The 15,141-nt window shown below is 42.2% G+C and overlaps 1 protein-coding gene across 3 annotated transcripts in view; it reads left to right on the top strand.

The window, feature by feature from the left end:
• LOC141221874 (contactin-associated protein-like 5) overlaps window positions 1-15,141 on the top strand; it is a 1,265,469-nt gene that overhangs the window by 640,727 nt on the left and 609,601 nt on the right. For all 3 annotated transcript variants that reach the window (XR_012289806.1, XM_073666602.1, XM_073666603.1), the window contains one exon: window positions 7,830-7,936. Coding sequence is in view for 2 of the 3 variants with exons in the window: in XM_073666602.1 (XP_073522703.1) it covers window positions 7,830-7,936 (107 nt within the window). In the remaining variant the exon portion in view is untranslated. The remainder of the gene's footprint in view (window positions 1-7,829; window positions 7,937-15,141) is intronic.

The following is a 15,141-nucleotide window of genomic DNA, read 5'->3' as shown; positions in this document are numbered from 1 at the left end:
AACAAAAAAGTGTGAAACAACTGAACATATGTCTTATATTCTAGGTTCTTCAAAGTAGCCACCTTTTGCTTTGATAATTGCTTTGAACACTCTTGGCATTCTCTTGATGAGCTTCAAGAGGTAGTCACTGGAAATGGTTTTCACTTCACAGGTGTGCCCTGTCAGGTTTAATAAGTGGGATTTCTTACCTTATAAATGGGGTTGGGACCATCAGTTGTGTTGTGCAGGAGTCAGGTGGATACACAGCTGATAGTCCTACTGAATAGACTGTTAGAATATATATTATGGCAAAAAAAAAACAGCTAAGTAAAGAAAAACGAGTGGCCATCATTACTTTAAGAAATGAAGGTCAGTCAGTCTGAAAAATTGGGAAAACTTTGAAAGTGTCCCCAAGTGCAATTGCAAAACCCATCAAGTGCTACAAAGAAACTGCCTCACATGAGGACCGCCCCAGGAAAGGAAGACCAAGAGTCATCGCTTCTTCTGAGGATAAGTTTATCCAAGTCACCAGCCTCAGAAATCGCAGGTTAACAGCAGCTCAGATTAGAGACCAGGTCAATGCCACACAGAGTTCTAGCAGCAGACACATCTCTACAACAACTGTTAAGAGGAGACTTTGTGCAGCAGGCCTTCATGGTAAAATAACTGCTAGGAAACCACTGCTAAGGACAGGCAACAAGCAGAAGAGACTTGTTTGGGCTAAAGAACACAAGGAATGGACATTAGATCAGTGGAAATCTGTGCTTTGGTCTGATGAGTCCAAATTTGAGATCTTTGGTTCCAACCACCGTGTCTTTGTGTGACGCAGAAAAGGTGAACGGATGGACTCTATATGCCTGGTTTCCACCGTGAAGCATGGAGGAGGAGGTGTGATGGTGTGGGGGTGCTTTGCTGGTGACACTGTTGCAGATTTATTCAAAATTGAAGGTATACTGAACCAGCATGGCTACCACAACATCTTGCAGCGGCATGCTATTCCATCCGGTTTGCGTTTAGTTGGACCATGATTTATTTTTAAACAGGACAATGACCCCAAACACACCTCCAGGCTGTGTAAGGGCTATTTGACCAAGAAGGAGAGTGATGGGATGCTACGCCAGATGACCTGGCCTCAACAGTCACCAGACCTGAACCCAATCGAGATGGTTTGGGGTGAGCTGGACCGCAGAGTGAAGGCAAAAGGGCCAACAAGTGCTAAGCATCTCTGGGAACTCCTTCAAGATTGTTGGAAGACCATTTCCAGTGACTACCTCTTGAAGCTCATTAAGAGAATGCCAAGAGTGTGCAAAGCAGTCATCAAAGCAAAAGGTGGCTACTTTGAAGAACCTAGAATATAAGACATATTTTCAGTTGTTTCACACTTTTTTGTTAAGTATATAATTCCACATGTGTTAATTCATAGTTTTGATGCCTTCAGTGTGAATGTACAATTTTCATAGTCATGAAAATACAGAAAAATCTTTAAATGAGAAGGTGTGTCCAAACTTTTGGTCTGTACTGTATATGTCTATATATATATCTATATATAGATGTATATATCTATATATACATCTATATATATCTATATATCTATATATATATATCTATAGATATATATATAGATATATATATATATATATACTAGATGGTGGCCCGATTCTAACGCATCGGGTATTCTAGCATATGTCTCCCGACCCTCCTTTATAATGCCCCATGCAGGATGTGACATCCCCCCCTCCTTTATAATGCCCCATGCAGGATGTCACATCCCCTGTATATAATATCCCATGCATATAATACCCAATGCAGGATGTCACATCCCCCATGTATAATACCCCATGCAGGATGTCACATCCCCCCTATATAATGCCCCATGCAGGAAGTCACATCCCCCCTATATAATACCCCATGCAGGATGTCACATCTCTCCATAGTGCCCCATGCAGGATGTCACATCCCCCCTATATAATACCCCATGCAGGATGTCACATCTCTCCATAGTGCCCCATGCAGGCTGTCAAATCCCCCCTATATAATACCCCATGCAGGATGTCACATTCCCCGTATATAATACCCCATGCAGGATGTCACATACCCACTATATAATGCCCCATGCAGGAAGTCACATCCCCCCTATATAATACCCCATGCAGGATGTCACATCCCCCTATAGTGCCCCATGCAGGATGTCACATCCCCCCTATATAATACCCAATGCAGGATGTCACATCCCCCCTATGTAATACCCCATGCAGGATGTCACATCCCCACTATATAATGCCCCATGCAGGCTGTCACATCCCTCCTATATAGTGCCCCATGCAGGCTGTCACATCTCTCCATAGTGCCCCATGCAGGCTGTCACATCTCTCCATAGTGCCCCTTGCAGGATGTCACATCCCCCTATATAATACCCCATGCAGGATGTCACATCCCCCTATATAATACCCCATGCAGGATGTCACATCCCCCTATAGTGCCCCATGCAGGATGTCACATCCCCCCTATATAATACCCCATGCAGGATGTCACATCCCCACTATATAATGCCCCATGCAGGCTGTCACATCCCTCCTATATAGTGCCCCATGCAGGCTGTCACATCTCTACATAGTGCCCCATGCAGGCTGTCACATCTCTCCATAGTGCCCCATGCAGGATGTCACATCTCTACATAGTGCCCCATGCAGGATGTCACATCCCCCCTATATAATACCCCATGCAGGATGTCACATCTCTCCATAGTGCCCCATGCAGGCTGTCACATCCCCCCCTATATAATACCCCATGCAGGATGTCACATCCCCCCATAGTGCCCCATGCAGGTCCCCTATGGCCCCATACAAAAAAAAAAAATCCAATACTCACCTCACTGCTTCTCTGGACTCCAGCGTAGCCGGCATCTTCCCACTGTGCGCTGTGACCGCTCAGGAGAGAGTGCGGTGTAAAGACGTCACCGCGCACTCTGACCTGAGACGTCACAGAGCATCAGCGGAAGACACAGCCGCTGATCTTCCGACGATAGCCGCATGTAGGTCAGCGGCGCCTGCGGTCGGGGGACTTATGCTGCAAGCAGCCGGCTGCATCTCCCGGCTGCATCTCCCGGCTGCATCGCCGCTGACCTCCGTGCCGAACATGAGCCGCTAATGGCCGCTATGTTTTTCTGAAATGCCGCGTCGCTGATTGGCCGCTGCCGGACCAATCAGCGACCCGGGATTTCCTGGACAGACAGACAGAAAGACAGACAGACAGACAGATGGGATAAGACAATTATATAGATAGATATATATATATATATATATATATATATATATATATTCTATTGCTTTGTTTGTAGAGCTCCTAGGCTGAGAAGGCATCTGAATGCCTACATCTCATTCCTTTGCTCTTTGTTCCTTTCTTAGTATAGGAGCTGTAGAAATAATACAGTAGAGTTTTTTCTCTTGACAGATGCATAGCTTAAAGCACCACTCCTGCAGATTTCTTTTTTTAGCACTGCAGTGGCATTTTAAATCTAAGCCCCCCTGCCCCCGGTCATACACTCACCCTTCCCCTGTTTTTGGCACCACTCTGGTCCCACTGTGCAATCTTGTGAGTGCAGCTTCTGACAGCCGGAAATCAGACGCTCCGCTCACCAGTTCTCAGTGCAAGTCTATGAGAGCCAGAACAAGACCAGGACGAGGCCAGGACGAGGCCAGGACGAGGGCAGAACGAAGCCAGGACAAGGGCAGGATGAGGCCAGGACGTGGGCAGGACGAGGCCAGGACCAGGGCAGAACGAGGGCAGAACGAGGCCAGGATGAGGCCAGGATGAGGCCAGGACGAGGCCAGAACGAGGGCAGAACGAGGGCGGAACGAGGCCAGAACGAGGGCAGAACGAGGGCGGAACGAGGCCAGGACGAGGGCAGGACGAGGCCAGGACGAGGGCAGGACGAGGCCAGGACCAGGGCAGAACGAGGGCAGAACGAGGCCAGGATGAGGCCAGGATGAGGCCAGGACGAGGCCAGAACGAGGGCAGAACGAGGGCGGAACGAGGCCAGAACGAGGGCAGAACGAGGGCGGAACGAGGCCAGAACGAGGCCTCTCATGGACTTGTATTGAAAAGTGACCTCCACATAGCTCCATGAAATGAAGGTCACTTTTCGCCTGAGACTGACCGGAACGACACTGGAAATGAATGAAGGCGGCAGCAGGTGAGTATGAGACGGGGCAGGGGACTTACCTTTAAAGCACTACTACAGTGGTGCAATAACAAAAAAAAACATTGGAGTGGTGCTTTAAATGTCATATTAAACATTACTGTGAGATTATGCTCAACTGATAAACACATGGAATTTTATTGCAGTGTTTTACAGAAAACAGTATTTTTTACCATTTGTAAATTAATTTGCTGCTTGGGGAGATTCAATTTCTTATTCACAGCATGTACACAACTATTGTAATCAAAAAGGAAACAGGAAAGTAAGGATTAAACTTTTTTTTTCTTGAAAAGTAATCTGATTCCAGCCATGTATCACTTACTGGGCTGCTTGCTGTAGTTTTAATACAATTACTGTTTTGTCAGCAGGAGATTATCACTAGAGGACTAGTAAACCTGCTGTCATGCAGTCCTCCATATTCATGAGCTCGGTATAATCCTGCCCACACCACTTATTAGCAGCTTTCTGCCTATGCACAGTGTAAACAGAAATCTACCAATCAGTGGTGGGGGTCGGGTTATACAGCGCTCACCATCCAGAGAACTGCTAGATCTGCAGTAGATAAAACAGTATTTTTTTTTAATCAAAACTACAGCAAGCAGCCTAGCAAGTGACACATTGCTGGAATCAGGGTCTCTGTCTCTATATTATGCTGCTCTCACATTACATAACAAAAACCTGGTGACAGATTCCCTTTAATGAGATTAGAAATCCATCTGAGTGTTCAGCTTCCTAAGAGCATGCCATACATAGAGGCCATATACTGTATACCAAACAATCAGAATGTGCTTCCTGCTCACTACCTTGGAAATCCATATACCTTTGCTGACCACACCTAATCTTATGGAAATACTTATCCTTTTTTATATATTTTTTATTAAAAAGATTTTAACATCAGAACATTTTACAGCATGATTAGTTACATATTGATTGAATGATGCTGTATTGGTACAAACTGAGGCTGAAATCAGACAAGAAGAATCCTGCGGATATTATCAAGGGTGTAGAGTAAGGATCTTCAGAAGAGAATATACTATGCAGTTTCTTTTCTTTTGATGATGTATTTAAAGATTATTGAGAGTCAATACTTTTTTATGAATAACTTAGAAAACCATAATGAATGATATAGTACATAATAAGCAAATTTCTATAGCTCAATATATTGATACAAACTCATTACCGGCATTGACTGTGAGTTGTAAAATGAGTTCAATCTCAATAACCTACACAACAAGTACTAACAATCTCAAAAATTCATCTACCAATATTTTTTTTTGTAAACTTTTTTATTAAATATTTTCTAGGATGCATGGTTGGCTACTCTCAGAATTGTATGAAAAACTATTTCCATATATGAAGCTATTACTAGAATGCCTCTCCTGAGCTGCGGAACTACAGTTTTGTTCAGGTTTCATAGAATAAAATGGATGGATAAATAAATGGATAGATAGATATAAACAGATGTGGCTCAGTGGTTAGCACTGTTGCTTTGCAGCGCTGGGGTCTGGGGTACAAATCCCACCAAGGACAACATCTGCAAGGAGTTTGTATGTTCTCCCCGTGTTTGCCTGGGTTTCCTCCGGGTTCTCTGGTTTCCTTCCAAAACACATACTGAGAGGAAACTTAAACTGTGAGCCCCAATGGGGACAGTGATGCTGATGTCTGTACAGCGCTATGGAATTAATGGCGCTGTATAAGCGAGCAAGATAATAATAGATTGATTCATTCAGATCCAAAACTATGTGTTCTAGCTAAAAAGAAAAGAGAAAATAATGTGAAATAAATGTCCAATTTACTGGTTATAGCGGTAAGGATAAAGACTTGTCCAATTATCTCATGGAGATACTTGATGTGTAGCAGGAAATGGTGCCATCCCCTACATATGTTCAATGTAATTATAATTTATAGAACTTGTGATAACATATAACTTCTAGATTTATCAGAAAATGAAACTGATTAGCAACAGTTAGAAAGATTTTGATATTCTAAAAAAAAAGCTAAAAATGATCGGAGCTAGAGAATCCAATAATAGAGCTTACGCATGACTCCTACGTCTGCACCACCTATGTGGATAACAGAAAGTAAATTGTTTCTGAATATTTCAGTTCTTCAGCTACAACAGAAAACACATGGTAAATCTGTTCTAATAAAGCAAAAGATGTCTGGTATATAAGAATAAGCGGACACAAAACAATCCGATAATTGCGCTGGCAGGCAGAAGCTTCATAGTTTGGTTGATTCTTTTGTTGCGCTGGAGAACGGATTTCGAAGATTCATTTTAGAAGGATATTGGAAGTCTGATGATGTGAACGATATGATGGTTTGTAATAACAGAGCCTGAAGTTCAATTCCTTTCCTTCAGACGGTGTAAGATATATTCTTCTCCCTTGTCCCTGCCTTATTTTGGCTACAATCAGAGGGAAATGAATATTGGCATTACACAAATGTTATGGCGGAACAAATGAGCAGATCAGTGTAACATATCCTGCCAGCGCCTCTAACACCAAGGGAAAACAGCGGAGGAGTGAAAAGGGCTTGTGCTGAAATACCTGCACTATATGTTTGTATATTAGCTGTATACACAACATGGTAGGAGATGTCTAATCATTAAGAATTGCAGAAATCTTTACATTTTTATTTGAAGAGAATCTTTGTTTGGCTACTTCAATTTAAGCTGAGTCCTCAGTCCAATTGGAGCTGGTTCACTAATTCTGGAACAGGTTTTTCTTTTTTTTCTTTTTTGAACCCCTCTGTTCCAACATTATGCCCCCAGTAAAAAAAAAAAAATATGCTAATTGTCCATCCAGCCAACTGGGTTTATAGCACAGAATGTCTCTGGGCATTTGCGTTTTTTCCCCTATAACAGACGTTTTGTGGTATACACCCAGTTGTTGAAGGAAAAACTATCCCAGTGAAAAATTCTCCTTTTAGATGATGCTTAAAATAATCCAGGAAAACGAATACTCGGGGGTTGAGGGTAGAGCGTAACACAAGGAATCAATGGACACACCAAATCTAAAATTCTGGAGCCACGCACCATTTTCCAAGGTCATGTAATAGGCATCATATCCTGTATTAATTTAGCTTGAAGTGTTTTTTTTTTGTATTATAATTTTGTACCAGGCCCTAAAAACTTCAACTACCTTGTTCTGTGTGTCCTGCACATGGCTAGCATGCTATATACTATATATCATATACTGTACATTTGCTCCCTTTACTCCCTAAAAATCTGGGCTAATTATTAGTCAAAAATTGGATGTTAAAATCAGTGTGCGAAAATGAAGAAAGAAACTATCTAAAATATTTGTATTTAAGTATAAGTATTTTTTTTGGCTAATGTTCATTAAACCATCCAACAAGTTCCAGCACTTTCTGTCTGAGATCTGATATTTCTCTGGAATTAAAAAAATAATAATTTGTTATTGAGTTAAACAGAGTCTCTTTTTTTGCGAGGCGATGACTCTTGCTTAGTAATATAGCGTACCTGGTTCATCAATTTCTAGAGTATCTACCATTTGAAATGATTGATTTGCTCAGATCTCTTTCAGCTAATTAACTGTCGACATCATTTGGAAGTCATTTGTACATCCAGATACTCAGCTGCACAGTGATACTCACAAATCAGACTCTGTGGACTTCTTCTTTCCAATAGATGTCTGCCAAATTACTGCGAACACGGAGGAGAATGTTCTCAGACGTGGAGCACATTTCACTGTGACTGTGTGAACAGAGGCTACGCGGACGCCACTTGCCATAGCTGTAAGTAGTCCTCTACCTCCATATTGGGATTGGGAGCCAGTGTGGATTATGTGACCAATGGCCTTCATCAATAGTCCCCATGTGTTACTATTGTTCAGCACAGACCTCAGGGACAATACATTGTGACTTGGACTTGATTTATTAGGAAGTAAATGTGGTTACCAACATTCAGCGGATCCACTCTAATGGTAAACCAATAAATTCTTGAGGCTGTCTCAGAAATAATGATGATAATAATATTCATGGATAAAATACTTATTTCCTTCACTGAATCTGGACTGTGTCTATATTAAGTTCACTTGTCACATGGAAATGACAATGGAATATTAAGCGAGAATATTTCAAGAACCTGCTTTTTCTTTAGCATCTTAGAGGTGATTAGATGGAAAAATATATTGAATGTTAAAGGAAAATCTTATTAATAAATAACTTGCTTTCCCTGTTAATGTCCGTTCTCCTGGGCCAAGCCATACTTGTAACCTGATCATCTATCATTTCATCAGGAGTAACATGAACATGCCATAAGTAATCAAGTGTAAAGCTTCCGTCTTCCTTTACTTCTTCCTTCTTTGTTTCCTATCTTCCTTCCCTCTTTTCTTCTCAGATGTTGCCTGCTTTTCTATTTTCCTACTTAAAGGGAATCTGTCAGCATGAGTTCACCATAAACTATTTATATGATCATACAGCACTTTCAATGACAAGTCTAGCAATACCTTTATCCTAGACAGTCCGTTCCTCCATTACAAGAAATCAGCATTTGATTTATGCAAATGAGTCTGTAGATCTACAGCCTCTGCCACTCCAGCTCTATTCCCCACCCTGCGCTGCCTTCCCCTGCTTGACTGATGGCTTCTTTGCTTGAAGTCACACAGCATAAAGGCTTTCAGTCAAGTAGGAGGAGGCAGTGCTGGGTGGGGATAGAGCTGGAGTGACAGAGGCTTCAGATCTACAAATAGCGTCCATCATTTATTGCCTCTCTCTCAAGTTTTCTTCTTGCCTTCCTTCTCTTAGTGTTTTTCTTTTTCCTAAATTGTCTTCCTTTGGTCTTTAATTTCTTCTTACCTACTGTACTGTCTCCATTTACTTTTGTTTCCTTCCTTCCCTTTATTTTTTTTGCTTAATTCACTATTTTTCGTTCACTTTTCTTCTTCACTAATTTTTTCTTATTTTGTTTGCCTGTTTTTTATTTTTTTCATCCTTATATTCCATTTATTTCTCCATTTATTTCTATTTTAGGTATTTCTTTTCTTCCTCTTTTCCTATTCTCCATCTTCTCCTTTGACCTGTTTCTTTTCTTTACCTTCTGTTTGGTCGATTTCCTGTTTTCCTATGTGTTCATCAGTGTTTCCTTTTCTTCTTTCTTACACTTCTATTTTTGTGTTACTTCCAACACCAATCAGATCTGGTTCTTTTTTTTCGTTCAGTACATTTCTTTTGTCTTACCCATCATTTTTGTGATCCTTCCTTCCTGATTAATCAATTATTTTTCCATACTGCGTTATCATGTTTGGTCTCTTAGACTCGGATGCCATGTTTATGATTTGCCTAATTGTTATGCCTCCTTTTCTTTGACGTACAGTGAAGTTTACCAGATTCCTCTTATTTGATACATTATCAGTGAAAAGATTGGACACACCTGTTCATGCAATAGTCTTCCTTGTTCTTATTGGAATGTGCACATTGTAGATTCATTTTGAAGGCAGAAAAAGGAACACATAAGAAAGCAAGGAGTAAAGAAACACTTTTTATAGTCTCCTGAATGCGGATTTTTTGTAATTTGCCCTTTGCAAATTCAGCAAAATGTCGACCAGCTGCGACTGCCATTTTGCTAAACTAAAAAGAGCCAAGTAGTTAGATCCTTCATGCCTCTTCTTTTCTAGTATCCATGTCATGTGCATTCTCTTTGGCAGCTTCTCTCCAGACCCTGGCTTCTGATGGGTCTAAGCCTCAGACGTCCCTCCATGCTGTAATGGCATGGTGCACGTTGTGACGTCACGATGTTAGGAGACACATTGCCTCAGTGCCATCTGAGGTCTGGAAGACAGAAGACTGGACCAGAAGACCTAGCCTAGAGTGAAGCAGCCAAAGAGAAGGAGAAAAGAAAGGAAGACACGAGGAGTACTGGAAGCAGGTTGAGGTGACTGAAGGACAGGTGAGTATTAGTATTTTTTTTCTTTTACAATATTTTGTGTTCAATGTTTTTTATGTTCTTGTGTCTGGAGAGACAGAAAATAATAAGAAACATTAAATTCACCAATAATAACTTTGATGTGAATCAGATTTTATTCATGATTTGATAATATCAAATCTTGCCATATCTTGCTCTAAGGTTGTGTAATTATTTAGGCCATGTCATCACATGTAGCACTTCATCCTTGTCCTTCTTAGTCACATAGCCCTTACATAGTCCTTACATAGCCAGGAGGTATGTTTTGAGTAATTGTTCTGCTGCAAAACAAATTATGGTTTCTCTAAGTGAAAACCAGATGGTATGGCATGTCCTTAAAAAATACTGTGGTTGCCATGCTGGGTAAGTGTGCCTTCAAATAAATCACCAACAGTGTCATCAGTAAAGCACTCCCACATGATCACCTCCCCCTAAATGCGGCATGGTGAGCACCACACATGTAGAAACAAACTGCTCACCTGTTCTTCATCCCAGTAAGACATGGCAATAGTTATGAACATTATCACATTTTTGTACATGAGACCATAGATTCAAATTTCCATTGATCCAATGTCAAGTCATTGAGTTGCTTGCCAAAACAAGTCTCATCTTCTTTCTTGCAGTCCTCAGTAGTGTCTTCTTTGCAGAAATGTGACCATAAAGGCCTGTTTCTCACAATCTATTCTGGACAGTTAATGTTGACAAAGGCTGTTAACTCTTATAAATATATCCTATGCAACAGAGGGAATTCTTGGTCTTCCATTCCTGGAACGGTCCTCATTAGAGACAATTTCATCATTGTGATTGATAGTTCATTCCGGCACTGTTATGTTCTGCTACCAAAGCTAAGGAAAGAGAGGAGATCTGTCCCTACTATAAGACTCAGCTGAATCCCTACGATGTAACAGGGAACCTGATCCTGCGATCAGACCTGCTAAAGTCCTAATCTAGTCTGTACGGAGACCTATAGATGTGAGGAGGGAATCCCTACAAGTACTAAGGACTGGGAGGAATATGGGACACCTCCTAACAGAAATAGTAGCAGACAGACGAACAAACAAAATAGATAGAACATAGAGGTCCGTAGACCAAGCAAACTAACAGAGTTAGATACAGAGCACAGGCTAGCTAGAAAGTAGATATACAATGAAGTCCAGCAAAGCCAGAAGGGCGGAGCAGGATTAAATAGGCCAACAAGGTCATGTGACCAGCAAAGGAAAAAAAACCTAACAGCAAGGTTCTAACAGTACCCCCCCTTCTAAGAGGATCCTCCGGATCCCCTAGGACCAGGCTTATCAGGAAATCTCCTGTGAAACGCTCTGATAAGTCTGGACGCGGAAACATCATCTGACCTCACCCAAGAGTTATCCTCGGGTCCGAAACCTTTCCAGGCCACAAGATACTGCAAACTACCTCTATACCGTCTAGAGTCAAGGATGCGAGAAATTTCATATTCCCCGTCCTCCACCACCGGAGGAACAGAGGCAGAGGCGTCACCATCCGACACAACAGCTTTTTTTAACAGAGAGAAATGAAAGACCGGATTAATTCTCCAGGAGGTAGGAACCTCCAACCTAACAGCAGATTGGTTGACAACCTGAAGCACCTTAAAGGGCCCTACAAACTTGGGACCCAATTTCTTAGAAGGAATCCTCAACCGCAGATTCCTAGAGGACAACCAAACCATGTCACCAACAGCGAACAAAACCTCCTGTCGTTTCCTATCAAAGTAGTCTTTAGATTTTCTGTTGGCCTCCTGAAGATTACCACGCACATCCGTCCAAACTCTTTCCAAATCACCGGAAAAATTCTCCTCCTCAGGCACGGCAGATCCCAACTTGGAGAACGACCCAAACGACGGATGTCTCCCAGAACAACAAAAAAAAGGCGAACAACCAGCAGAAGAAGATGTATGATTGTTCAGAGCAAATTCGGCAAGTGGCAGAAACTCAGACCACCCCTCTTGATTGTCTGCCACAAAACAACGCAAGAACTGCTCAACATCCTGGTTTTTCCTTTCTGTCTGGCCATTAGATTCAGGATGATATCCGGACGAAAACGACAAATGAATTCCCAACCTGTCACAAAAGGCACGCCAAAAACGAGCCACGAACTGAGGACCCCTATCAGAAACAATGTCAGTAGGAACGCCATGAAGTCTGACAATTTCCTTGACAAAGGCCTTAGCGAGAGTTTTAGCGCAGGGCAGTTTGACGAAGGGAACCAAGTGACACATCTTGCTAAAACGGTCCACGACCACCCAGATGACAGTAAAACCCTCAGAGGAGGGAAGGTCAGTTATAAAGTCCATAGCCAAATGTGTCCAAGGAGCACTGGGGACCTCCAAAGGACAAAGCAACCCCGCAGCAGGAGTATGTGAGGACTTAGATCTAGCACATATAGTACATTGGCGCACCCACTTAATGACTTCCTTCTGCCATCCAGGCCACCAAAAACTGCGACCCACCAGTCTCTTGGTCTCAGAGATTCCGGGATGACCTGCCAACCGAGATTCGTGACACTCAACAAACAAATCTCTCCTAAAGGTCCCAGGCACAAACAACCTCCCATGAGGAGTGTTAGATGGGGCATTCTCCTGAGCTTTAAGAATCTCATCTTCCAAAACGGAGTCTAAAGCAGCTATCACAACACCTTCTTGTAAAATGTTTTCCTCTTTCTCAGCACCGACTATGGGAGAAAAATTGCGAGACAAGGCATCCGCCTTAACATTCTTAGTACCAGGGATGTAAGTAACGGAGAAATTAAACCGCGAGAAAAACAGTGCCCACCTAGCCTGACGGGCATTCAGGCGCTTGGCAGCATCAAGATATATCAGATTTTTATGATCCGTAAGAACCTGAACGGGAAATTCCGCACCTTCCAAGAAGTGGCGCCAGTGTTCAAATGCGAGTTTAATAGCCAATAATTCCCGATTACCGATATCGTAATTCAGTTCAGTCTCCGAAAATTTTTTTGAAAAAAAGGCACAGGGATGTAATCCATCCCCGTTATCCTGAGACAATACTGCGCCAACCCCCACAGAGGAAGCATCAACCTCAACCAAAAACGGCCTAGTAATATCAGGCTGCATAAGGATGGGAGCAGAGGTGAACCTCTCCTTGAGATACACAAAAGCTTCAATGGCCTCAGAAGACCACTGAACCGCATCAGCACCTTTCCTGGTGAGATCAGTCAGAGGTTTGACAATACTAGAAAATTTTTTTATGAATTTTCTGTAGTAATTGGCGAAACCCAAAAACCTCTGTATCGATTTCAAACCAATAGGCCTAGGCCATTCCTGCACAGCCTGAACCTTAACCGGATCCATCTCAAAACCTTTGCTGGAGATAATGTAGCCCAAAAAACGAATTCTCTGTACAGCGAACTCACATTTCTCCAGCTTAGCAAAAAGCGAATTGTCCATTAATAACTGTAATACCTCACGCACGCTCCGCCAATGAGACTCCAGATCTGGCGAATAAATCAAAATGTCATCCAAATACACAACCACATTTTTACCGATCAAAGGTCTAAGGATGTCATTAATCAGATTCTGAAAAAATGCAGGAGCATTAGTAAGACCAAAAGGCATAACCAGATTCTCAAAATGACCCACAGGAGTGTTAAAAGCAGTCTTCCATTCATCACCCTCCTTCATGCGCAACAGATTGTATGCCCCCTTAAGGTCAATTTTAGAGAACCACTTGGCCCCCAATAACTGGTTAAACAGATCAGGAATCAATGGCAGTGGGTAAGGATTGCGTACCGTAATTTTGTTAATCTCACGAAAATCCAGACAAGGACGTAAACCGCCGTCCTTTTTTTTTACAAAAAAAAATCCAACCGCCACAGGAGACTTAGAGGGCCTAATGTGACCGGCGGCCAAACTTGTCTGTATGTATTCCTCCAAAGCCTTCCTCTCAGGAATGGTAAGGTTAAATAAACGACTTTTAGGAAGAGTCGCTCCAGGGACAAATTCAATAGAACAATCATAGTCTCTATGGGGAGGCAAAACCTGCGATTCCTTCTCAGAAAAAACTCTCCAAAAATCCTGAATAGGAACAGGCAATTCTCCCCTATCCACAGCTGCAATACGCCCGTTACAACACTTGTCATAACATTTATTGCTCCAGGATTTAATTTCACTGGTAGACCAATCCAGTACAGGATTGTGAAATTTTAACCAGGGCAAACCCAATATTACTGGAGAAGGCAAGTTATTCAACACTACCAAATCCAATTTCTCATGGTGAACACCATTAATAGTGAGAGGAAATTCACTGACCTTGAGAGTAATATTCTTCAAAGGGGAGCCATCCACAGAAACCACAGCAATGGGGGATGATAAAGGTTCAGGTTTTAAATTGAGTTTTTCCACGAATCCCCCATCAATTACATTCAGTGTAGACCCGCAATCAACAAACACCCGAAATTCCATTAATTTTTCCTGAGCAATCGTGGAAGCAGCTAAAAATATACCCTTGGAATTTAAACAGGCAATACGGGCGTGACTGACCATTTTTTTTTCTTTCTTCATACGAAGCTCACAGCCTTTAATCAAATGACCAGATTTTCCGCAATAGAAACACAAGCCTTCTGAAAAACGACGGTCTTTTTCTTGAGAGCGAGGTGCCACCGATCCAATCTCCATCGGTTCACCACTGTTAGTACACACATTATCATAACCAGAAACTGACATAGCAGAGGATTTGCTCTCATTAACCCTAGCACGCAGTCTTCTATCCACCCGTATAGCTAATTGCATAGCCTGTTGCAAATCCTCAGGTGTAGGATAAGCAATTAGCAGGTCTTTAACCCTTTCACTGAGCCCAGCAAGAAATAGACTTTTCAGAGCAGAATCGTTCCACCCTGTTTGAGTGGACCAACGACGAAAATGAGTACAATATTTTTCGACATTACCTGATCCTTGTTTTAAACATCTCAACTCAGTCTCAGCTGATGCCACACGGTCAGGATCATCATATAATAGTCCTAAAGCAGAAAAAAAACTATCCACTGATCTGAAGCATGTATCACT

This window comes from Phyllobates terribilis, unplaced genomic scaffold (assembly GCF_046119375.1).
Source record: "Phyllobates terribilis strain yellow unplaced genomic scaffold, ASM4611937v1 Scaffold_2__4_contigs__length_985480577, whole genome shotgun sequence".
In the NCBI taxonomy this organism is placed as follows: domain Eukaryota; kingdom Metazoa; phylum Chordata; class Amphibia; order Anura; family Dendrobatidae; genus Phyllobates; species Phyllobates terribilis.
Note: the sequence above shows the minus strand (reverse complement) of the source record. Positions and strands in the feature narration are given on the sequence as shown.